The 25,358-nt window shown below is 36.6% G+C and overlaps 1 protein-coding gene across 5 annotated transcripts in view; it reads left to right on the top strand.

The window, feature by feature from the left end:
• Positions 1-25,358, top strand: part of LOC137640148 (UDP-N-acetylglucosamine transferase subunit ALG13-like) — a 210,799-nt gene that overhangs the window by 171,130 nt on the left and 14,311 nt on the right. For 4 of the 5 annotated variants that reach the window (XM_068372647.1, XM_068372646.1, XM_068372642.1 and 1 more), the window contains 6 exons: positions 4,875-4,983; positions 5,207-5,256; positions 5,675-5,792; positions 7,198-7,355; positions 13,508-13,604; positions 24,960-25,171. In XM_068372647.1, coding sequence (XP_068228748.1) covers positions 4,875-4,983; positions 5,207-5,256; positions 5,675-5,792; positions 7,198-7,355; positions 13,508-13,604; positions 24,960-25,171 — 744 coding nt within the window. The remainder of the gene's footprint in view (positions 1-4,874; positions 4,984-5,206; positions 5,257-5,674; positions 5,793-7,197; positions 7,356-13,507; positions 13,605-24,959; positions 25,172-25,358) is intronic. The other variant, XM_068372645.1, reaches the window with a different exon arrangement.

Raw genomic sequence — 25,358 nt, 5'->3', positions numbered from 1 at the left:
TCAAGTAAACAAACGCATACATTATAACTTCTATACATCTTTGGCTTCTGTTTTCTTGTTCTCCACTTACTTTTTGTTCTTTCTTTCACCTTATGTAACATTGGCATTGCTATAAAATTCCAGAGGACGTTGTGAAAGCACAATCAACATACAAACTTCAAGTAAATAAACACATGCATTATAATTTCTATATGTCTTTGGAAACTTTGTGATGTGTTCGTAGCTGGTAGTTTTCATTCACCTACCCTCTACCAATGCCTTTCATTTCTGCCAGAGGTACGAGATTTCGAAACATGAGAGAGAGAGAGGAGAGAGAGAGAGAGAGAGAGAGAGAGAGAGTTGAACATTGTTATTATAGTATTTGTATAAATGGGAGTTTTAAATAATTCGAGAGAGAGAGAGAGAGAGAGAGAGAGAGAGAGAGAATAAAAGTATTTGTATAAATGGCAGTGGTAAATAATTCGAGAGAGAGAGAGAGAGAGAGAGAGAGAGAACTGCGCACCTGTCAAACTCAGTCAGGCAGACGACGCCATAAGGATGACGTCATCATTTAAAGACCGCTATTTTCATTGTTTGGAAAAATGATTGACTATTTGTTCTTTCTACAACCTTGGGTAACATTGGCCTTGCTATAATGTTCCCGAAGGCGTTGTGGAAACACAATGTACATACGAACTTCAAGTAAACATAGGCATACATTATAACTTCTATACATCTTTGGCAACTTTGGCTTCTGTTATTGTAGGAGTAGACTTCGTTCATCTACACTCTACCAATGCCTTCCATTTCTGCCAGACGTACGATAGATCGAAATATAAGTAAAAAATCGCTATATATATGCAAAATTACACACAAAGACGATTTTGTCAAACTAAGTCATGCAGACGACACAGTAAGGATGACGTCATCATTTAAAAACCTCTATATCTTCGTTATTTGTAAAAATAATGGGTTGAAACTTCTGGAGAGCATGTACGATATGTTTCTCTATACAGAGAGACAATAAAACGATTTTTGAATTTTTCAAGTCAGTATGCCAAAATACCACCGCGGACGGTCCCCTTAAGGTTAAGACACACGAAGTAAGAGCTATAGCAACTTCCGTGGCCTTTAAGCAAAATAGATCTCTGCGAAGTATTATGGACGCGACCTTTTGGAGAAGCAAGTCGGTATTCGCGTCATTTTACTTAAAGATGTCCAGACTCTTTATGAGGACTGCTACACACTGGGTCCATTCGTTGCAGCGAGTGCAGTAGTGGGTGAGGGTTCTACCACTACAGTACATTCCCTTAATTCCAATATCCTTTTAATCTGTCTCTTGAAATGTTTTTAATCTTGTTTTTGGGTTGTACGGAAGGCTAAGAAGCCTTTCGCATCCTGGTTGATTTGGCGGGTGGTCAAATGTCATTTCTTGAGAGCGCCCAGATTAGGGGTTTGATGAGGTCCTGTTGTATGGGTTGCCGCCCTTGATACTTCAGCTCCTGGGAGTCTTTCAGCATCCTAAGAGGATGGCTGGGCTTCGTGAGGAAAGCAGACTAACAAGGCAGAGTAATCGTCAAAGTCAGCTTCCTTACCAGGTACCTATATTTATTTGGGTTTTGTTATATTATAACTGTCAAAAACTCTAAGCATATACGCTGTAAACTGTATTAATACTGGTCTCTACCCACCACCATGGGTGTGAATCAGCTATTATATATTCACCGGCTAAGTTTAATATTTAAAAATTATATTTTGATTATGAAATAAATTTTTGAATATACTTACCCGGTGAATATATAAATTAAAGGCCCCCCCCCTTCCTCCCCGATAGAGACCCAGCGGGATGAGAAGAACTGGAGCTGTTTACATGTATATGCGGTATCTGGCCGATAGTTAGCGCTGGTGGGCACACCTGCAACCTTCATAGCGATCGCTCGCGAGTTTTTGTGTTTTTTCTGTCGAGCCGTCCGAGACGTCAGCTATTATATATTCACCGGGTAAGTATATTCAAAAATTTATTTTATAATCAAAATATCATTTTTATTTAATGTTTACCTATATTGTGTTATGTACGTTGTATGTTTACCTTTAGCTGAAGAACTACTTGTTACAACCATATCTAATTTTATTGATGAGCCATTATGGGCATAACAATGTTGTCTTAGATCTATCCATTAAACCAATGACCAGCAAGGTTTATGATTCTGATAACTGTATTATATTTCTGCTTCGAGGAGGAGGGCAAGTCTATCAGTGTCAGTAGCATTAAGCATGGTATGACAGACCTAAATGTGTGACTTTTTTCCTTGACCTGGTGGAGCTGGTCATGTGATCCTTTAAGACTTGAAATGGAAATCATCATTATTAAATTTTTGTGTGCCGAGTTCATAATTTTTACATAATTTGGGATTTTGTCTTCAAATTGTTAGTGTATTATCTTTTATTATGAAGTTTGATTTCAATTCTCAACGGATGTAGACTTGAAGATAGTTTTAAATCACTGGCTCAAACAGCTTTTGGCAGAAGACTGAATTTATTAATTTTGTAGGTTTTGTCTTTATCTTCAGAGCTTTGGTTGAGGATAATAAATGTGAAGGTTCTTAAAGAGACTTTGTCTTGGGCTTTTTCTCGCTACTTAAACATTTAAATTTGGTGGCAATCGCACAATGCTAAAATCATGTCCACAACAAAATAACAATTACTGAAGCACTTTGTATGACTGAAGGTAGAAATTAAAACCTGACCACTTAATGAAAATTTTCTGAAAATTAGGGTGAAATGATTAGCAAGATGGAACCTACAATGAAAGATATTAGATCTTCAAGATAAAATTATTGTTATTAAGATAGCTATAAAAAGTCAAATTTAAAAAAGATCAGATAAGATTTATTGTTCTACTGAGTATAATGCAAGGAGAGTAACATGCTACATTCAGTAGGCAGCCTAGGATTAGTTTCACTGTAATTGGTTTTCCTTGAAATGGAGTTAACAGCATTTCTCTGAGTTCCCTATTGTTGCCTAGATATATTTTAGTCATCATTATCAATATATTAATTTTTTTGCCATTTATGGCACTGTACAAAAATTAAATCCCCTTTACTATTCTGTCTTGCCCATTTTATAGATGCATACCCATCTAGTTGTTGTCTTCATCTTTCTCTTTTATCAAGAGTTTTCTTACTTATCTACTCTTCGTCTGACTTCTGATCCTTTTCCCCTTTTGTCTTGTTCTGAAATCATTTTAGTGTCTTAGTACGTATTTACTGATATTCCCAATGCATTCCAGCTATAAATTTCACCTGGTTGTTAGTTAAAAATTACACCCATTTCATTGTAACTGGGAACTACTGAAAACCATTTTTTCTCTAATAATGAGATAATCTTATTTATAAGTAAAACCACAATATTTCCTCTTCATCCAGTCAGTTTCTACTCCTCTTACTGCCCTCTCTGTAACAATTCACTGTCCAATTATGTTGCTCTTTCCTCTCAAAGCTCTGCTTTTCTTTGCTGTGCTTTGACTTTGGTTTGCTTACTTTTACAGCAGTATTTCCTTCACCTCTGAACCTCTTCATGGTATCCAACAGTGGCCCACTTTGGTATTGTTGCTACTTGCTATAATGTTTACTGGTCTTTAGTTTTAAACATTTAAGGTACTTTTTGACATGGAAAAACATTAGTATATTCTTCTTGCAGAGTAAGTATGTCAGGGATGCTTAAAGTAAGGGTACGGGAAAACTTCAGAGTGCATTTGTATGTTAAGTAGTCCTTTACCACTATCTTGCTTACGAAATAATTCTTTTGAATTGTTGAATGCAATGCAAAGTAATTATCAATTTGGCAGCCTTAAGCCTCAATGATATCAATTGATAGATTCCCACAATTATTCTCATATTTAGGTAGGTGCTGGGTTATCAATTGTGGACAAGCTATGTAAAACATAATTTATAACTGAATATTTCTTTATGTTAGACAGTAACCTGTTCTCTCATTGACTATTTTTAGTGATATTCTCTTTGATGAGTATACCAAATTAGTGTTCATGTAAGGATTTTACATTTGTTTAAAGCTGAATTAGTGTATAGGTTTTGACCTGTAAAAGTAAGTAATGTACTTTTGTGGGAAAAGCTAGGTGGCAAAAGGAATTCACATTGATTTATTTTGCTTATTTCAGTGTTATTACCTCCTTTTACTCCTTCAATGTATCACTTGTTAGGTCACGTACTCTCATCATCAGTTTGATAAGAAATGAGAGCAGAATTTGAGGGAAACCAATTGATTTAGTAATTTGTTCAAAATATAAGCTAGATTGTCACTATTTTAGGGTCTTTCTAGCTTATTTGATTGATATATACACTATATGTAACATTAAATGCTTTTGGTGAGGAAACTAGGAGATAATGAATAATACTAGAAAGAAAAAATTAAACTTAAGTTATGAATTATCTGGAGGTTAAGGGAAGTACTGAACTCATTCTTGAATTATAACTTAGTAAAAAGAAATATTTACTTCATGTTAACAGATTCTTGGTGTATGACATTTGATCTTTGGCTGCTACTCATTGGTACCAAACTGCACCAATTTCTTCAGTTTACTTGTACTCCATCAATTTTGGTATCCTTCAAAATACTTTTAACATAACTTTGCTTCACTGGTCCCTACCTATTAAAGAATGTGTTCTTTGGATTGTCTATAAGAATCAATGAATATGATCAATCTGGTGTAACTAAATTATACATGAATATAGGTAGTCAAGATTAAATTGTAAAGAAAATTATAAATAGCACCTCTATCTTTTTTAGCTTTTAATTTTGATTGCCATAATAAGGTGGTGTTTTTTTTTTTCTTTCTCGAATATGTTCTCAAGAAGTTTTTTTTTTTCTCTACATAGATGATAACGCCAATATCACAAAGTGAAGGAAGTTTAACTCCTTCAGAACACACACCACCACCTCTCCCTGCACATTGTCAACCGGAAAACTTAGATGGAAGTATTCGAGGTAGGTTCATCAGAAGTCATGTTACATAGTCTATATATATTGAAAATTCATTTTTAGTTACATAGATGATCAGTATAAGTAGGTATGAAATTGATTTTAATGTAGTGAATATCAAATTATAATTATTTTTTATGTATGTTTTAATTTGGAACTGATTTCATTGTCTTCAATAGCTCATTTATACCTATACAGCTAGATTGTACAGAAATTACTTATATTCCAGGTCCAAATAATGAACTCATGAAAATGAATCAAGGATTAACATCAGTGATGGTATGTATATTGATTTACCTTATTTAAATTTACATGGAAAATTTTTGAGTTACTTAATTAAAAAAAAAAAAAAAGATTCTTAGTTACTATGGGGCATTGTCAAGCAGAGAGAGATGCTCAGAAATTTTTCCTAATTGAAAATCTTATGGTACATTGGATATATCATGACTTGAATTTCATGTTGATGCATTATCATATTTTTTTTTTATTGTTTGAACTTCAACCAATATTAGATGACTAGTTGTTTCTCTACAGATACAAACCTTAGATCCCAAGCTGATAATTGAAAACTTTATCTAATTTTACATTACAACTATTGTTGTAGGTTGTTACAGAGACCAATTCTCTGAATGTCAAGATTCAAGATTAGCCTAGTATTATTTTGATTCTGCATTACTGTATTCTTCTTTTCATGCAGGTGTATCAAGTACCAGTAATGTATGGAGGATACAACTATGGTTATAGCCAGCCTTATCCGTATATGCCAGTCATGTCTCCACCACCGACGGAAGATGGCAAGTCTCCTTCCATTCCAAGTTAGTATGTTATGCTTATGAGATATATAAGGAGGAAATCAATTTTAATTTTGACTATGGTGTTTCATATTGATGTATAGAATATATTTTGCTGATAATTGTCTTGAAGGGGTATGGTAACTTATAGAGAGAGAATGTTGAGTATTAAAAATTTTATATTAAGAACTTCTGATATTTTAGGGTTAAATGCCAGTACAAGTATACCTTGGGTTATGTAGTTTCAATTTGAGTCTTTTCAATTAAGCTTCGTTTGGCAAAAATAATATATAGAAAAATTAAGATAAAGTTAAGCCATTGTTGTATACCAGTTTTCAAATTTCAGGAGCGTTTTAACAGTCAACAAATACTTGCTACTGTTTATTTTTGGTTGTGATCAGACTATTTCAAGACTCGAGAATATACACACACATACGAATAACAAAGAATATCGTCTATATCATTTCTTAACTCGTTTAATACAAATTCCTTATGAAAAATACATCAGCACCAATTTGTTGTAGAATATCATAGTTTTCTCTCTCTCTCTCTCTCTCTCTCTCTCTCTCTCTCTCTCTCTCTCTCTCTCTTTTTGTGTGTGTATTGAACTGGAGATGGTTATTTCTGGGTTAGTCTAGTGACAAGTAAATTCGATTTAAGTTGTTTTTCGACTTGAATTCTCATCTCTAGGAACCAATTATTGTCGTAGGGTAAGGTATACCTGCACGAGGAATCTTCAAGATAACATTTCTCTTGTAAACTTTCATAGATAAGTTCAAGTATGTGCAGTAGATTAAAAAGGTTTTAACTTTATGATAATAGCCTCTGGTCGGCCAGGGAACCAAACCCTTAACCGAGAAACTGAGGTTCCAGTGGATTGCCACTATGCCACATCTCTATTTGTGGTGTAGTGGCAAGTCACTTGAACCTCAGTTTCTTGGGCCCAGATTTGATTCAATGGCTGACCAGAAGCTATTATCATAAAGTAATGAACATACTAATAATAAATTCAGATATAAATTTTGATCTCGTACATAACAATTTTATTTATTAAATAGTACAATAGTAGTATATATACATTATACACTACTACTATGTAATAAATAAAATGCTTATGTATGTGGGATAAAAATCTCATATGTGAGATAAAAATTGAATCTGAAATTATTGTTATTAAATTGTTCATTACCTTTCAGAATATCAAACTTGCCTGTTTTGTCATTCATCTTTATATATGTAATTTTCATAAGTGATATGAATTCCATCTTCCTCTTCAATACTCGGATATTAGTACTATATTTTGAATAATAATAGACTCTTGAGCCCAGTATTTTTAGATACATAAATATGAGGAGGAGAGAGAGAGAGAGAAAGCATGTGTTCATTCATCTTACTGAAAGTAAAATAATTCAATATTAACAATTTCCAGTTAATGAGGTTTATCAACAAATGGTGCCTGCTAATAGCTGGGGGTCACCCTTTGTTGGAGATGTAGGGCCACCACCTCATAGTCCACTTCCACCTCAAAATATTCCACCTTATTATCGTGAGCCTTCATTACCTCAGTACCCTCCTCCACCATCATATGTAAGTAATTTATATTGTTATGAAATTTATATTGTTATAAAATGCTTCTTCACAGGTAGCCTATAGAAGTTTCCTTTCCCTCCGTCATGTATTGACTTTTCTCTGATTTGTTAATATTATGCTTCAATGTCAATTAGGAACACAGTAGTATAATAGAAATTTTGAAAAGATACCAGGTCCATAGTGTATTTAACATAATGTACACTATTGCCTAGTACAAGTATTTGATAATCTCAAGGTTTTACATTCTCCACTACAAATAGATTTCAGAATAAGTCATTATTTCTGGGAATTATTTGTATGGCGTGCCTTTTAGTTGATTTTCCATTTAGAAATATTTACCCATTTATAATTGACACTATTTCCTGTATTGCTGTATGATTATAACTCATTGATTATTAGTCAATTTAATTTGTTCCATATTTTCCACATCATACTGTAAGTTCCCTTCTAAGGTATTTAATGTTTACATCGCTAGCCTCCTGGCTAGTACAGTGGTAACGTGTTTGCCTAGCATTCGCTTGGCAGCAGATCGATCCCACCCCGGGACCGTGAGTTTACCGTTTACTGGGAGGCCACTGCTTTGGTTGGCCACCACAGTGGGAGGTTGGGCTTGTCCTGCTGATGTTCTGGTGAGCACATATTCTGATGAAACTTGAACTGAAACCAGTCGCCTTTACCTTTACCTTTAATGGGGAAGGAATCCATGTGAAATAATTTTGCTGAAATACAGTAGGGTCCCGAATTAAGCGTGTTCGAATTACACGATTCCCCTTTTCCACGATCGCTATTTTTCAAAAATAAATTTTCTGTATCCACGAGGCTGTTCAAAGTTCGCGAGTCAAGCACTACAAAATGTATCAAATCTATAGTCTTTTTAAGTATATTGGTAGCCCTAAATACGGTGATTTATAATAAATGTTACAAAACAATATTAACATTACATTTCATTAACATAATTTCATAATGAATAGCCTATTTAAGGATAAAATTCCACACCAACAATGAAATCAACTGTTAACTGTGCGAGTCCAGCTGACAAAATGTAAACAGAAATGTGGTTACGTTCTTGGCAATCTTTATCTTTCTCCAACCTTACGATAATTGTTATGGTAGTGTTAATGATGGTATATTAAAGCATTATTTTTGTTTAGTACAGTATATTTAAAAGCCCTATTTTTCCCTCTGGGCGTTCAAGGTTTTCACGAGTAGACTGGGTTCGTTTATCGGCAGTGAATAGCCTAAACTTCGGTAACGAGTCGTCAATATTTTGTCATATTTTAAACAGTAGGCTATACATTTGATTTGCAAACATTGGTTTTGTAGAGTAGACGGTAAAATAAAATCTAGAGAGAGAGAGAGAGAGAGAGAGAGAGAGAGAGAGAGAGAGAGAGAGAGAGAGAGAGAGATTTGATGGCAGAAATCTCTCTCTCTCTCTCTCTCTCTCTCTCTCTCTCTCTCTCTCTCTCTCTCTCTCTCTAGATTTTATTTTACCGTCTACTCTACAAAACCAATGTTTGCAAATCAAATGTATACTGTTTAAAATATGACAAAATATTGACGACTCGTTACCGAAGTTTAGGCTATTCACTGCCGATAAACGATAACAAACCCTTTAATGCAAACTAACTGTATCCTTTGATATTCCTCTATATTTATCACGAATTCCTTCTATACCTCCTCAGACACTCTTATTTCAAATATCTAAATTATTCTTATCACAACTAACACCATCTAGTCATTTTCATTCCATTATATCTATTATTCCTCTGGATCTTATTCCCTTTCCTTATTCTGTTTATTCGATGGGATTCGTTTTTCCCTTTACCGTCTTTCAGAATCTATTTTTAGCCACTGGCAACCAAATCCCCCCTTCCCCCGTCTCCTACCGTCTCCCCTGCGAGTCCACCCAGCCTATCTCATCACTCCCCCCCCTTCATCCTCCCCTGTTCTAGGTCTGTAACCTTCTGCGTCATAATATCTCTCTCTCTCTCTCTCTCTCTCTCTCTCTCTCTCTCTCTCTCTCTCTCTCTCTCTCTCTCTCTCTCTCTCGTTATACAATACTTACAAATAGATGAAGAAACCAAAATCGGTTTTCTTGAAGTGTCAATTAATTACAAAACGAAAAAATTATACCGTGTATACATCCATTTCAATCATAGCTTAAAATACGGTAACCGATTTCGTCCGCAAACCACTATTTTTTAGGAAACACCATTCTATTCCAGAAAATTTTTACTCTTTAAATGTCAATTGCACTATAATAAAACATGTACTTATGTTGTAAAATTTCGGGTGTGTTTTAAAAATCGAGTATTGCTAACTTATCTTTGTTTTACTTTTGGCTGTGATCACATCAGCTGATGTCTAGCTTCCGCGCGAATACAATAACAAAGAATTGTTTACACCATTTCTTAACTTATTCAAACCATCTATACAGTTAATATTACATAAACACCAATGTGTTATAACCTATCATATTTATTGTTTAGTACTTTAAAACCATCCCTCTCTCTCTCTCTCTCTCTCTCTCTCTCTCTCTCTCTCTCTCTCTCTCTCTCTCTCTCTCTCTCTCTCTCTCTCTCTCTCTCATCGAACGTTATAGCGGTAACCTAATTGTTCGGTGACTTTAAAAATAGGCCTAGTACTTTCTTCTTTACCTTTTTTGCATATGGATCCATAATTGAGGTGGGTACAAGTTGACTTATAACTGAAGTTAGGAAAAGTATTTTGGATATGGAAAGGACAATTATCTTTCGTAACAGTTTAGAATTATCGTAAGTTATCACTCTGTCATTAGCGGCAGTTTGCTATTGTGGATTAAACGCATAAGGAAAAAAAATGTCCAGCTTTGCTACGAATTTAGGAATTTATATGGATACGGTAAGTAACATATTTGTAATAACATAATGTTTACTAAATGTTTGTAATATCATTAGTTATGACTTAGATCATGTGTGTTTAATGCATTCGTTTGTTTATTATGATCGAAGATGGAGCGTAAACAAATGGAAGGTTTCCGTTTCAGGCGGCATCATAAAGAAAAACATTTCATAAATGGCATTCATTTCATTTATTTGAAAGTTCTAATAAAAAATAATTAGAACATTGGTAATAACAAATTCAATATATAATCTATACTTGGTAAAATTGCTGTCAATTCAAAAACACAGATGTATAAATGCGTCTGTTTCTTCGTTGTGCTCAGAGTTAAACGTAAACAAAACATTGGTTGTCGTTTTCTATTCTGCTTTTTAGCGTGTTTAGGAAACGCATGATATAAAATCGCCTTTATTTTGATAATTCTGGATTTTCAATCATACAACAAGCTAGTCTATAGAGTGATGGTTTTGCTATTCACCAGTTGTATTATACAATAGATATGACAAACATTAAAATTTGTCTGTATTTTGGGTTGTGTTGTAACGGGAAATATATGGTGTTTACACCTATCCTGGTTATAATTTTAACCATTTTTCAAGTTATTAGAACTTTAAAGTATATTAAATGTTTTATTTATTTACAAAAACAATTTGATATTATAAAGAAATACAGTATAGTACAAAGAAAGTATTGGAAATGGGTAGTAAACACATTTGAATAGGCAAATTGCTGGTTGCCATGGCCACAATGGAATTATTTCTGTTAGTTGTGTGTTTCGAAATTCGCGATTTTCCATTTACACGAGGTCATTAATCGACCAAATTCTCGCATAATTCGGGACCCTACTGTACCAATAAATTTCTTTTCTCATGTCTTGCCTGTTGAAATCTATAGTTTCTTACATGGCTAGCCTTGAGGACTTGACGAAGCAATAAAGGAGGATTGCATTTCCATTGGTGCCAATTTTATTTCATTTCCACCCACCCAGTGACTACTACAATATTCTGAGTAACTTTTCATTGCTACTTAAAACATCACTCCTCAGATGGTGTTCCAACACTAAGTCAGAGTGGATTTTTCCCAAGAGTCCTAGTTCTGCTTCCACTCATTGACTTCAATAGTTGTTGTCTGTGTAAAAATTACAGTAATAAGTTTGGCATTCATTTGCTAAGATACTGATACTGTACTGACATTGCTACTGATGAGCTGCCCCAAAACCACTTTGTCTTTGAAATATATACTGTATAAGTTTCTCCACTTTTACACTTGAAAAGCCACTTCCAGAACTTCTGCAACTTAATGCCATGCAACTTGAGTAAAAGAAACAAAATTACTAGTTTTTTACTCTACAGTTAATTATGATATATTGTAATGATGCATGTTTAATACTAATGGAGATTAATATACCTAGTCTGCTAAAAAAAACAAAATTATTTTAAATTATGTTTGCAGTAGCTAAGCAGATTTCAGAACCATCAGAGCTGCTTCAGCTTCAATATAAAGCTACTTTTGCTTTTGGATAGTGGTACTCATGCTTCAAGATTGAAAAATTGAGTCACTGCAGCACTCAAGATTTAGCCCACTTCAATATCTATGGTATTCATTGCTCTTATCAAGAAAGTTAACCACCACAGTGCCAATAATGCAAGCTGCTCTAGCATCAAGAATCTTGAACTGTTTTGATTCCAAGGATCTGATCCATTCCAATTTTAGTAGCCTAAACCATTCCTACCAAAATGACCAGAGCCTCTGTAGTATCAAGGAAATTATCTGTTTCAGGATCAATGATCCAAGCAAACCCAATGCTTAGGATTAGAGCCGCTCCAGGGTTAAGAATCTGAGCAAAATTACAGGTGATAGTGAAATAGTTATACTCATTCTAAATGTTGTGGTTTTTTGTCTAGAAGAGTGAGAGCCCAAATGAAAAGTATTCTATGGCTTCTATATTTTCCTTAGCTACCTTCTGAAATTGTGGAAATATCATGGTAGATAGATTGACTTCCTTCTAATTTTTATGAGTTATCTAGTACTACAGTCACCCCTCACAATTTAAGGTGAATAGTTACTCTAGTGACCGTCAATTAAAAAAAAAAAAACACACGTCAAAAGAGCTAAACACTAAAAGGGTAAACTAGAAGAATGTGAAAAGCTCTATCGTAGAGAGGAAGAAAGAGAATAATCTATTCATTTCCCGACCAGCAGTGTTGGGAGACGACACGGTGAGCAACCTCTTGCTTGCTCCCTGTGCGTACGCTGAGTTTACCCAGCACGAAAGGTGACGCAATCAACCAAAATTTTGATTGGCCAGTTATAGAAAACATGAATAATAGTAACCCCATATAAAGGATTCAGAAGTTTTTATCCACATAGGAATAAACCTGATTTAACTACCAAGGTGTTGGGTTATTTCCTGTAAGTTTTGTTTGAGATGAATCTTAAGACACTTTTTACGAGCCTTTCCAACAAGTGCAGTACAGTAGACTAAAACAATAATGTTCGTCACCAAAACAACTAAGATGAATCTCTGTTATCAAATTTACACTAATGGAAAAAACAAAACTGTAAAATCCCTAAATGAACATAGAGTAGAAGGTTGATGCAAGTTATATAAAAATCCTGTGCTTCTGGTAACCCTGCAGGGAAGGTGTCGTACGACGATAGCCCAAAACACTTATTGAAGGGAAGTGAACTACTAATTTAAGTATGATAATGAACTATAAGATAGGAGTAAATATGAGAAATAACTAAAAGATATGAGAAACAAGGTAAATATAAGATAAAAACCACCAATGGTGACAAAGAATATCTTGGAGTAACTGTGTGTAAAATGTAACAAGCATAAAAAAAAAAAGGTTGAAGCAGAAAAGTATCTGTGTCAGGGTGGAGCATGTGTATTGTGATATAGTATCTAGCTTAGTGAGACTTAATTTTCAGGTCCACAAAAGTAGGCATTATGAATATAATTGATTAGTTTCTTAGGAGATAAACCTCAAGCAAATTTTGTCATTCTAATACATTTTCAGTGTCCAATTATGACAAATTTTAACAATGCCTTTAATTAGGTAATTTTTATATTTATTAGGAACAAAGCCATTAGACCTCATGAGTTACTGCTGCCAACTCAATAAGCTATTCAATATTAGTAATGAAAGAAACTCTTGCTTTCACATTATGCTATTCATGGAATCAAATCAGAATCTTGAAGAAAATGATTAAGGGATTTTTTTTTTATTTAATCATTTGTGTGATATTTCTCTTTTCTCTGAAAGCACGACCGTCCCCCATATCATAACCATAGAGGGCGTGGAAGAGGAGGAGCACATCATTATAATCACTACAATCATCAGAATCGGGCTTATCCTAACGGTATAGTATATCATATTTTCTTTTCGTTTCCAAGGTTTTATCCTATAAATTACATTTGTAAAATTGTTAATATAATTTCAGTTTTGTTAAAAAAGTTTTATCAGGCAGTTAGTGACGGGTCTGGTATTGTATTAAGGAGCTCGACTCGAGACCTCTGGTTGAAATTTTTGATATTCAGATTATTGGCTAGGAGAATGTCTATATTTCATGTTTCAAATAGTTTTTTAATGAAAAACCTTAGTTTTATTGCTAAAAAGGTCTTTTTGTATGTTCGCGCAAGCGTGCCTGGTCCTGTACACAACCATTTTCAGACCTGGGTACGTATTTATTTACTTTTTCTTCAAAAATTCCAGGGAAAGATATTCATTTTAGTATCCTATACAGTAATTCCACAACGTTCTATGGTTTCATGAGTACCTGTACTTGATTATCAGTTTTCTTATATTTGATATGGCAGTCATAAATAATGTTTGCTACACTTATGTTCTTATTTCTTTGTTTGCTCATTTATATGTTTACAATTTTTATGTTTTGATTATACTAAAACATGCATAAAGTATCAGTGATGTTAGTTAAATAAGCGTAGAGCATGAAATTTTGTCCAGACAAAAATATTTTAGAGAATATATTATGCTAGTTACGTCTTGCTCATGTGTGCAGATTTGGTACATGTAGCATATATTATGTGCATTTAAAGGAACAAGCCCTCCTGGTTAGTAAGTAACCTGAAATATGATGATTATGTCCTTACGATCCCCAGTGGTGAGAAAAATTACTGTTTAAAGCCAATACTTATACATACAGTCAGACCTCATTCTTCGCGAGGGTTAGGTATAAAATAGGCACGAATTTGTGTGTGTTTGATACCTTAGGGTGAGATAACTCCTAACTTACTAATTCACTGCCCATTGTCGACGAGCGGGTGTCCAAGTAGATGATTAACAAACTAAGTACAGAAATAATATTGTTTTTATTTGGTTTCTATCACAGTATAAGTTGTTTATAATTAAATATGCAGTGTTCAGTATATGTGCACACATTTAAACTACGTATTGGACATGGTAAGGCTACAGTACAGTACATAACACTTCAGTATGTAGTCGTTCTTATGATCGAACTATGATTTTACCGAGTAGTCATCATACACTTAAAAAACAAAACACTGTTGTACCTATCTAGTAAGACTGCACTGTATAACACTCGCTGATACTGTAGTGTAAGTTATTGTAATATATGTTAGTAATATCACTACAGTACAGCTTAACTGTACTGTAATTTTTCGTTGTTTTTGTTCAGACAACTCAACTACCATTGACAACTCGCAGTAAACTTAGCCTACATTTATATACTGTACAGTATTGAAGAGTACAGTACATAGTTAATAAATAATCTGTATTGTAATACTGTTCTCTACAATATGTATACAAGTGTCCATATTTTTTACAAAGACCACAAACCATTTTTGCACGAAGTTCTATGCAGCAATCTTGATGCATAGCGCAATTCTTGGGATATCGTTTCTTGCGCAATACTGTAGGGAATCCAACATCTACAGTAACCTGGTAATAATATTTATCCTGTCTTCTACTTCAATGGCATAGAAAAATGATATTTTAATTATAAAATAAATTTTTGAATATACTTACCCGGTGAATATATAGCTGCAACTCTGTTGCTCGACAGACAAAAAACTGTACAAAAAAAAACTCGCCAGCGATCGCTATACAGGTTGCGGGTGTGCCCATCAGCGCCAACTGTCGGCCAGATACCAAACTCCATGTAAACAAAGACTCAATTTTCTCCTCATCCCACTGCGTCTCTATTGGGGAGGAAGGGAGGGTCGTTTAATTTATATTCACCGGGTAAGTATATTCAAAAATTTATTTTATAATTATATAATTTTTAAATATTTAACTTAGCCGGTGAATATATAGCTGATTCACACCCAGGGTGGTGGGTAGAGACCAGTTAAATATGTTTACATCTTATGAGCTAAGAGTTTTTATTTCATTTTAGAAGTTATCAAAATAACAAAAACAAAATAAATAGGTACCTGGTAAGGAAGTCGACTTAGACGATTACTCTGCCTTATAAGTACGTCTTCCTTACGGAGCCTCGCGATCCTCTTAGGATGATGACAGACCCCTAGGAGCTGAAGTATCAAGGGCTGCAACCCATACAACAGGACCTCATCAAACCCCTAATCTGGGCGCTCTCAAGAAATGACTTTGACCACCCGCCAAATCAACCAGGATGCGAAAGGCTTCTTATCCTTCCGGACAACCCATAAAAAACAACATTTCAAGAGACAGATTAAAAGGATATGGAATTAGGGAATTGTAGTGGTTGAGCCCTCACCCACTACTGCACTCGCTGCTACGAATGGTCCCAGTGTGTAGCAGTTCTCATAAAGAGACTGGACATCTTTCAAGTAAAATGACGCGAACACTGACTTGCTTCTCCAATAGGTTGCGTCCATTATACTTTGCAGAGATATATTTTGCTTAAAGGCCACGGAAGTTGTTACAGCTCTAACTTCGTGCGTCTTCACCTTAAGCAAAGTTCGGTCTTCCTCACTCAGATGTGAATGAGCTTCTCGTATTAACAATCTGATAAAGTCTGACCAAGCATTCTTTGACATAGGCAAGGATGGTTTCTTAACTGAACACCATAAAGCTTCAGATTGGCCTCGTAAAGGTTTAGTACGCTTTAAATAGAACTTAAGAGCTCTAACAGGGCATAAGACTCTTTCTAGTTCATTGCCTACAATTTCCGATAAGCTGGGAATATCGAAAGATTTAGGCCAAGGCCGAGAAGGCAGCTCATTTTTGGCTAGAAAACCAAGTTGCAGCGAACAAGTGGCTTTTTCCGACGAAACTCCGATGTTCTTGCTGAAGGCATGAATCTCACTGACTCTTTTAGCCGAGGCTAAGCATACCAGGAAAAGAGTCTTAAGAGTGAGATCTTTCAGGGAGGCTGATTGTAACGGTTCCAACCTGTCTGACATGAGGAATCTTAGTACCACGTCTAAATTCCATCCAGGGGTAGCCAAACGACGCTCCTTGGAGGTCTCAAAAGACTTAAGGAGGTCTTGCAGATCTTTATGTTGGAAAGATCTAAGCCTCTATGCCGGAAGACCGATGCCAACATGCTTCTGTAGCCCTTGATAGTGGGAGCTGAAAGGGATCGTCCTTTTCTCAGGTATAAGAGAAAATCAGCTATTTGAGCTACAGAGGTACTGGTCGAGGATACAGAAACTGACTTGCACCAGTCTCAGAAGACTTCCCACTTCGATTGGTAGACTCTAATGGAAGACGCTCTCCTTGCTCTAGCAATCGCACTGGCTGCCTCCTTCGAAAAGCCTCTAGCTCTCGAGAGTCTTTCGATAGTCTGAAGGCAGTCAGACGAAGAGCGTGGAGGCTTTGGAGTACAGTACCTTCTTTACGTGTGGCTGACGTAGAAGGTCTACCCTTAGAGGAAGACTTCTGGGAACGTCTACTAACCATCGAAGTATCTCGGTGAACCATTCTCTCGCGGGCCAGAGGGGAGCAACTAACGTCAACCTTGTCCCTTCGTGAGAGGCGAACTTCTGCAGTACCTTGTTGACAATCTTGAACGGTGGGAATGCGTAGAGATCCAGATGTGACCAATCTAGGAGGAAAGCATCTATATGTATTGCTGCTGGGTCCGGGACTGGAGAGCAATAGATTGGAAGCCTCTTGGTCAGCGAGGTTGCAAAGAGATCTATGGATGGTTTACCCCAATTGGCCCAAAGTGTCTTGCACACATCCTTGTGGAGGGTCCATTCGGTTGGAATTACTTGCCCTTTCCGACTGAGACAATCTGCTATGACGTTCAAGTCGCCTTGGATGAACCTCGTTACTAGGGAGATGTCTTGACCTTTTGACCAGATGAGCAGGTCCCTTGTGATCTCGTACAACGTCAGTGAGTGGGTACCTCCTTGTTTGGAGATGTACGCCAAGGCCGTGGTGTTGTCCGAGTTTACTTCCACCACTTTGCCTCGAAGGAGATACTCGAAGCTTTTCAAGGCCAGATGAACTGCCAACATCTCCTTGCAGTTGATATGCATGCTCCTCTGACTCGAATTCCACAGACCTGAGCATTCCCGACCGTCCAGTGTCGCGCCCCAGCCCAAGTCCGATGCGTCCGAGAAGAGAACGTGGTGGGGAGTCTGAACAGCCAGGGGAAGACCCTCTCTTAGGTTGATATTGTCCTTCCACCAAGTCAGACAAGACTTTATCTTTCCGGAAATTGGGATCGAGACCGCTTCTAGCGTCTTGTCCTTTTTCCAGTGAAAAGCCAGATGGTATTGAAGAGGACGGAGGTGTAGTCTTCTTAGTGATACAAACTGTTCCAGGGATGACAGCGTCCCCACCAGACTCATCCACAGCCTGACTGAGCAGCGTTCCTTCTTCAGCATCTTCTGGATGGATAGCAGGGCTTGATCTATTCTGGGGGCTGATCGTCTTGTTGTTCAGCAACGTCCTCATCAGATAGTTCCTCATCCGAAAACTGATGAGGAAACTGCAACGGAGTGGGCAACGTCTGGCTCGCTGAGTCCGGTCGCACTGGTGCATGCGTGACGGAGCCGGACGCAACGTCATGGAATTGCTGCACAGTCTGTGAACTGTCAACAACCATGGGTGCGCGAGGAAGCACAGCGTCCACCCGAGACTGTCTAGACCGTCTGGGTTGTGCAGTCAACACCATACCGGGTTGCTGAGGTTGACGCACCGCGTCAAAACAAGTCACCTCTGATGGTTGTTGAACGTCCTGAACGTCAACAACCACCTCCGAGCGTCGCTTAACGTCAACGTGCGGCTGGCAACCCACACTGGGTCGCATCGGTGGAGGAACCACCTCAACTGGTAGACGCGAGAAGGTTACCTTAGCGTCAACAGGACGCACAACCGACCGGTTGGAAGGTTGTTGGCCAGAAGGTTCGGCAGCAACCTTCTCCGCATTAAAGTCCTCTATCAAGGACGCAAGCTTGGACTGCATGTCTTGCAGCAAAGCCCATTTAGGGTCTACGGGAGCAGGTGCGGCAACAGACGGGGTTAGCGACTGAGGCGGTACCGCTTTCCATCCCTGAAAGCCTTGTTTATGCATGACATAATTGTACAGCAAAACTTCAAAGGCTCGAAAACAGCTGTGAAGTTGACCTGTAAAAAACTTGGAGCGTCTCCTGGCCAGGCGCCAGGGAGAGTCTACGAGATTTGAGAAGTCTATCTGGGCAGAGGCAGGAACTCGCAAGCCGAGAACTTCTCTCGTGTCATATCAGACTCTCGCTCTATAAGCCAGTTTAAAAGAAGGGAAAGCAAAGGCTGTATCCCCCAAACTCCTCCTGGTGATAAACCAGTCGCCTAGCAGACGTAAAGCTCTCTAGGAGAGCGAGAGAGCACTAGCTTATAAACAACGGCTTCGAAGTAGCTAGGCCTAGTGTAAGCTCTGACGTTTAGGCGAACGAGGAGCAGCAGTTACAATAAGATCCGGACAAAGATCCTTAAAAATCAGCATGATTTAATTAAAGTCCATAGAGGGCTAAGCAGCTTAGGCTCCTCTCCGTCTGACAGAGTCCTCAAGGGAATATCAGTAGGAGGGGAACAGCAACTTCCTCATCTAAAGGAACCTTGTCCGATAAAAGCTGAGTCTCAAGCAAGGGAGAGACCTACCGTGGTGGCAATGCTTTACAAGCAGAGTCCACACACACTGGTGCATTAGTAGCGGACCAGGACGCAACGTCATGTAACTGCTTGACAGTCTGTGAACTGTCAACAACTGAACTGTCAACAACAACAGGTGCGTGAGGACGCACAGCGTCCACTCGAGACTGCTTTGACTGCCTAGACTGAGCAGTCAAAACAACTCTAGAATGCGGAGGTTGACGCACAGCGTCAAAACAAGTCAACTCCGATTGTTAGCGAACGTCTTGAACGTCAACAGGAGCATCAGCAAGTGGCCTAACGTCCAAATGCGGCTGAAAAACCACACGAGACCGCATCGAGTGTGGTTCTAAACAACCTGACTGACGTGACTTAGCTACGCCAACGTCAACAGGATGCACAAAGGAACGTTAGGTTGGCTGAAAGCCAGGATATCGATGAGATAAACGGCTAGACTCAACGGACTAATCGGCAGAATAGTCTTCCATAAGGGAGGCAAGCATATTCTGCATGTCTTGCCGTACAACCCATTAAGGATCAACGGAAATGGTAAAACACCTGCACTGCGAAAGCTCAAACCAGAATATAGTACTTCACCAAAGATGATGGGAAAAACTCCAGGTTTCAACAGCGAGTAAAGTACGTCTTGTCGACACGTCGACAGAGAGAAAATTGAGTCTTTGTTTACATGGAGTTTGGTATCTGGCCGACAGTTGGCGCTGATGGGCACACCCGCAACCTGTATAGCGATTGCTGGCGAGTTTTTTTTTGTACAGTTTTTTGTCTGTCGAGCATCAGAGTTGCAGCTATATATTCACCGGCTAAGTTAAATATTTAAAATTAAAAGATAATGATAAAAATATTGTTAGTAACATTATAATGATTGTGTGAATGTTCACAACCACAAAAACAACCGAACAAAAATACAGCTGTTTTGTTATGAACAATCGAATCAGATAGAAGCTGTTTTGCTTATATTTCAGTCATCATACAGTAGTAAACAAAGTAGCATAAGACTGACAAGTTTACATTGTACCCGTATTTACTATGGAGAAAAGATCAAGAAAATATATTGCCAAATATACACTAACAATCTGTAAATGAAGACAAGAAAACAAACAATATTCATAGCCGCTATTTGATCGGGGAAAGCTGTGCCCGACACTAGGAAACAAAAAACAAATTTAGTGTGAACCTTTGAATGTACAAATTGCATAGTTAAATGTAAATGCCAAATTTAGAAGATAACATTACAAAGTGCCTGAAAACCTAGAATATAAGTTTGCTGTAACACATTATAAATAATTTCCCAAGCCTTATATTCAAGCACTTTGGCAACAAGATTGAAACTCGGTTAACTTCTATATACAATTCAACTCAACAGTAAATAAAATGAGAAATATTTCAAATAAAACTAATTGGAAAATGATGGATCAAGTAATAATTGTTTCATTTTAGGAAATATGAAATATCCTTTGGTAGGTTGCTTTAACCAGCCGATTTGGGAAACATAGACGTAAACAATGGAAAAGATTATAATTCGCTGTTTTTATTTACTAATACTCTACTAAAATGTGAATATTACATGCATTATTATTGGATACATTTAAGTGAAACACCATTTTATTTCAAATATAGTTGTAATTTTTTATCACAGTAAATGGATATGCAGCAGGAGCTGTGATGAGCTATATGCAGAGACAGTGAATGTGCATGAAGCAAGCCCAGTGCAAACGAGCAAAGGCTATTTGAAATCATTGCGCCACAAAGGTTTTTTATCTCAAATATTTGAATTTTTAATTAATAGGCACTGTATTGCGGTTATCTGTGTCACATATAAGTGAAATCGTGAAGTATAAACGAGCTTAAAGTGCCGTCTGACTGTACTTGTCTATTCAATCAATGTACAAGAAAATTTTAGAGCCCATTTTCTCCTAACTTGAAATTTTCAGAGAAAAATTTCCTGTACTTTTATTTATTTTGACATTTTTGTCATTCAAACATGAAAAGTTAGAGAATTCTTTTGCTTTACAATCTGGAAAAATCTTTTTCAAAAAATCTAAAAACTTCCATATGAAAAATATTCATAATTGTAATTGCCCCTATAGATTGAAAAATCATCATTGTCATCATCTCCTCCTACGCCTATTGACGCAAAGTTGCCTCGGTTAGTTATTGAAATATCAAAATTTCCTATTTCAAATAATTTGTAAGATTATCTTTTAAATGCTTTTTAAGATAAAAAATCATTGGAGACAAAAAATTAGAGTTTGAAGTAACGCTAATATAACACTTTAAATGGGGCCAAGTCGCGCTCCCTGAATTAGAGCCAACTAATTTGTACAGTCGTCATATTGAATTTATATTGTGGTGTGACCTTTATAGAATTGAAAATCTTGTGACCTGAACATTTTGGTTTTATTTTGATTTCTTAAGAAGAGGAACTTCATTTTATTTTTATATCAGGAAAATATTTTTCAAAATGTTACTATTGTCATTATACAAATAAAGGTTGTGGTGGCCTATGTGGTAACGTCCCTGACTCGTGATTGCCAGACTGGGGTTCGAGTCCCGCTCAAACTTGTTACTTCCTTGGGTTGCTGCAACCTCACCATCCTTGTGAGCTAAGGATGGTGGGTTTGGAGTTCATAGATCTATCTGCTAAGTCATCTAAAGCCATTGCCTGACCTTCCTTGGTCCTAGCTTGGGTGGAGAGGGGACTTGGGCGCTGATCATATGTATATATGGTCAGTCTCTAGGGCATTGTCTTGCTTGATAGGGCAATGTCACTGTCCAATGCCTCTGTCATTCATGAGTGGGCTTTAAAACCTCTAAAGGGGCCGAGTGGCTGGTTAATGCCAATTTTAAATGACTGAACTTTGACATTGATACCACTTAATAAGATGACTTGGGACATCTCCAAACTGAATAGGATTTTTGCCTCTGACCTTTGGTTTTCCAACGTCAGGGCGATTTATCCTGAAAATTGGCGTTTTTCAAATTCTATTTCATCCCTTGATAATTATTACTAAGATCTGAGATTACTACCCTAGATATACCTGATGTCAACCTCCAATAACATGGTTTTTTTTTTTTCTAGAAGTAATTTTTCTGCCAGATATGAATTTTTTCATTATGGTAAAAAAATAAACCCTAAAAATCAGCTGAAAAAAATAAAGAAAAAATATGAAACCAAGTTGGAAAAAAGGGCTTCATTTCATTGTTTTATAATGTGCTTCTAAGTCATATACCTCATTTCAATGCTATATCTTTAAAACTAAGGGAGACTTAAATTTTGAAGGTCAATAAGTATAGCTTGAGATATGGGTGTTCAAAGTTTTTCTTTGTAATTTTACAAAGACAATATTAATAAATCATGATTATTTTGAATTTTATGTTCTTTTTGGGGTATTAATAAAAGAAAACAAAGTTATTTATCATAATTTAAAACACACTCTCTCTCTCTCTCTCTCTCTCTCTCTCTCTCTCTCTCTCTCTCTCTCTCTCTCTCTCTCTCTCTCTCTCTCTCTCTCTCTCTCTCTCTAAATTTCCTTCTTCCATATGTTATTGAATTGAATATAGGATTTAGGCATTAAGCCAAGCACTGGGGCATCAACCAAGATGTTGAAATTTTCTTTTCTTTGAAATGATAAAATTCTTGCTGAAAACGAGAAAAACAAACGTAAAAATGAGTGAATGTCAGAGGTCAAACTCAGGCATGTACCCTCTATGAGGTTTGTAGTACGACTGAAGGGCGAAGGGTGCAATTTACCCTGTAATACATTGTTAGTGACTCATGGAATCTATACAGATGCCATTGTTCACAATTTCTTTTACATTAGAATGTACTAATTATCAAAATTTATGATAACAGAAGAAATACTGCATTTTCTTATAGGGAACGATGTTTATGGTTTATTGAGTGTTACTTTTACTAATTACCCTGTAACTATGAAAGGAAGAGGAATTTGACAAAATATTTTGTATACACATTCTCCATTGCCATACGAAGTTCAGTGAATTTCTTCAGGATTTTGTGTTTTTCTTCCTATACCCCCATATATTGGCATTCCGGCCGACCCCCTAAAACTGTGTTGATCTGTTTACTTTTATCCATTTTTTACTCTACTTTTGAGGTGATAATTTGGTTGTCATTATGTTTTTCACTGATATTGATTTTATTTAATAAATATTCACGGTGAGAACGTGAAATATATGGAAAACTAGAACCCAATTTATTTATGTATGATTACAGTATATATATTATATATACAGTAAACTCCCCATTGACACGAGGGTTTTGTACCTGGAGATGTGGTAACGGAACATAATTTCTCCATAAGAAATAATGGTATAGTCTGTTTAAGTTCCACGACATTGGGAAAGTTTGTCTATTTTGGGATTTCGTTACTATGAAACTTGAACAAACAATATTAATATATTTGGGGGTCACAGAAACAATAAAAACATATTTTAAAAACACATTCTAACTCTATTTGTATTTATTTCATAGTAAAATAAGTAATTACACATGTACATACACTATGACTCATCACTCTCGTCACCACTGTTGGCTGTCAGAATCGCTCCTGTCCCCAATGCTAATAAGATTTGAGTTGTAGAAGTTAGTGTGTATTTCAGATAGAGAAATGCAGTTCTTGGTTTGATATATATAATTTCCACTTTCAAAACTGAACTTGTAACAAAGCATAGCTAAAATCTTTTGATCATGTTTAGTATTTTGTTGGAGCGAATGAACATCTCTCTTTTATTTTCCTTCCGGCATCATTTGATTTTCTATTGGACTTTTCAACTGTTAGAATTTTTTTTCATGGTCATTTTCATCATAAACCATTTACCAAGGATCTAGAATTATAATTTTATTATTAAATGCTAAGCTACAACCCTAGTTGGGAAAGCAGGATGCCATAAGCCCAGGGGCCCCAACAGGGAAAATAGCTAAATGAGGAAAGGAAACAATGAAAAATTAAATATTTTAACAGTAAAAACATTGAAATAAATATTTCCTATATAAATTATAAAAACTTAAACAAAGCAAGAGGAAGAGAAACTAGATGGAACAGTGTGCCCGAGTGTACCCTCAAGCAAGAGAACTCTAACCCAAGACAGTGGAAGACCATGGTACAGAGGCTATGGCACTACCCAAGACTAGAGAACAATGGTTTGATTTTGGAGTGTCTTTCTAGAAGAGCTGCTTACCATGGCTAAAGAGCCTCTTCTACCCTTACCAAGAGGAAAATAGCTATTGAACAATTAGAGAATAAGAATTGTTTGGAAATCTCAGTGTTGTCAGGTGTATGAGGACAGACGAGAATCTGTAAAGAATAGGCCAGACTATTCGGTGTCTGTGTAGGCAAAGGGAAAGAACCGTAACCAGAGAGAAAGATCCAATGTAGTACTGTCTGGCCAGTCTAAGAACCCCATAACTCTCTAGCGGTAGTATCTCAACGGGCGGGTGGTGCCCTGGCCAACTTACTAGCCATCTTATGGCTTGTGATAACTCAAGAAACCATGTACTTTTGAAATTCTATAATATTTTTGTGCCAATGTACTTTGATTCAATATCCAGTGAATATTTTACATCCTGAGTAATGCTTGGAGATTTTGAATAATCCTTTTACTGAACCTTTTTCATATAATCTACATGCAGATAGTATGGGACGAGGTGGTGGTCAGAAACCTCTACCGCCAAGACTTCGTAGAGGTGGTGGCCCTCCTCAAGGACGCGGGGGACCAAGGTTTCCGTCAAACCATGTTAATAATGCTGGTCCTATCAACTATCAGCGTAGCCTTCAGTATGAAGGTCAGCCATTAATGCAATTTGGAGGTAGAAAGTCAAGCTCTGAAAATGTTGCGTCACAGGTAATTATTAGACTAAGAATTGGTTTTTATTAAGCAGGAGTTGCTTTACCTCAGGTAAGTGTTTTTCTTCAAGAAACTGACATTTCAAATTAAAATGATCTCTTCTGTAAAGTACTGTATAAGATATGTCCTTAATTCACATGAGGAGGGTTTTACTCATTACATATATTGTCAATGGTTTAAACAT

The sequence above is a fragment of the Palaemon carinicauda genome, chromosome 4 (assembly GCF_036898095.1).
Source record: "Palaemon carinicauda isolate YSFRI2023 chromosome 4, ASM3689809v2, whole genome shotgun sequence".
NCBI lineage: Eukaryota > Metazoa > Arthropoda > Malacostraca > Decapoda > Palaemonidae > Palaemon > Palaemon carinicauda.
Note: the sequence above shows the minus strand (reverse complement) of the source record. Positions and strands in the feature narration are given on the sequence as shown.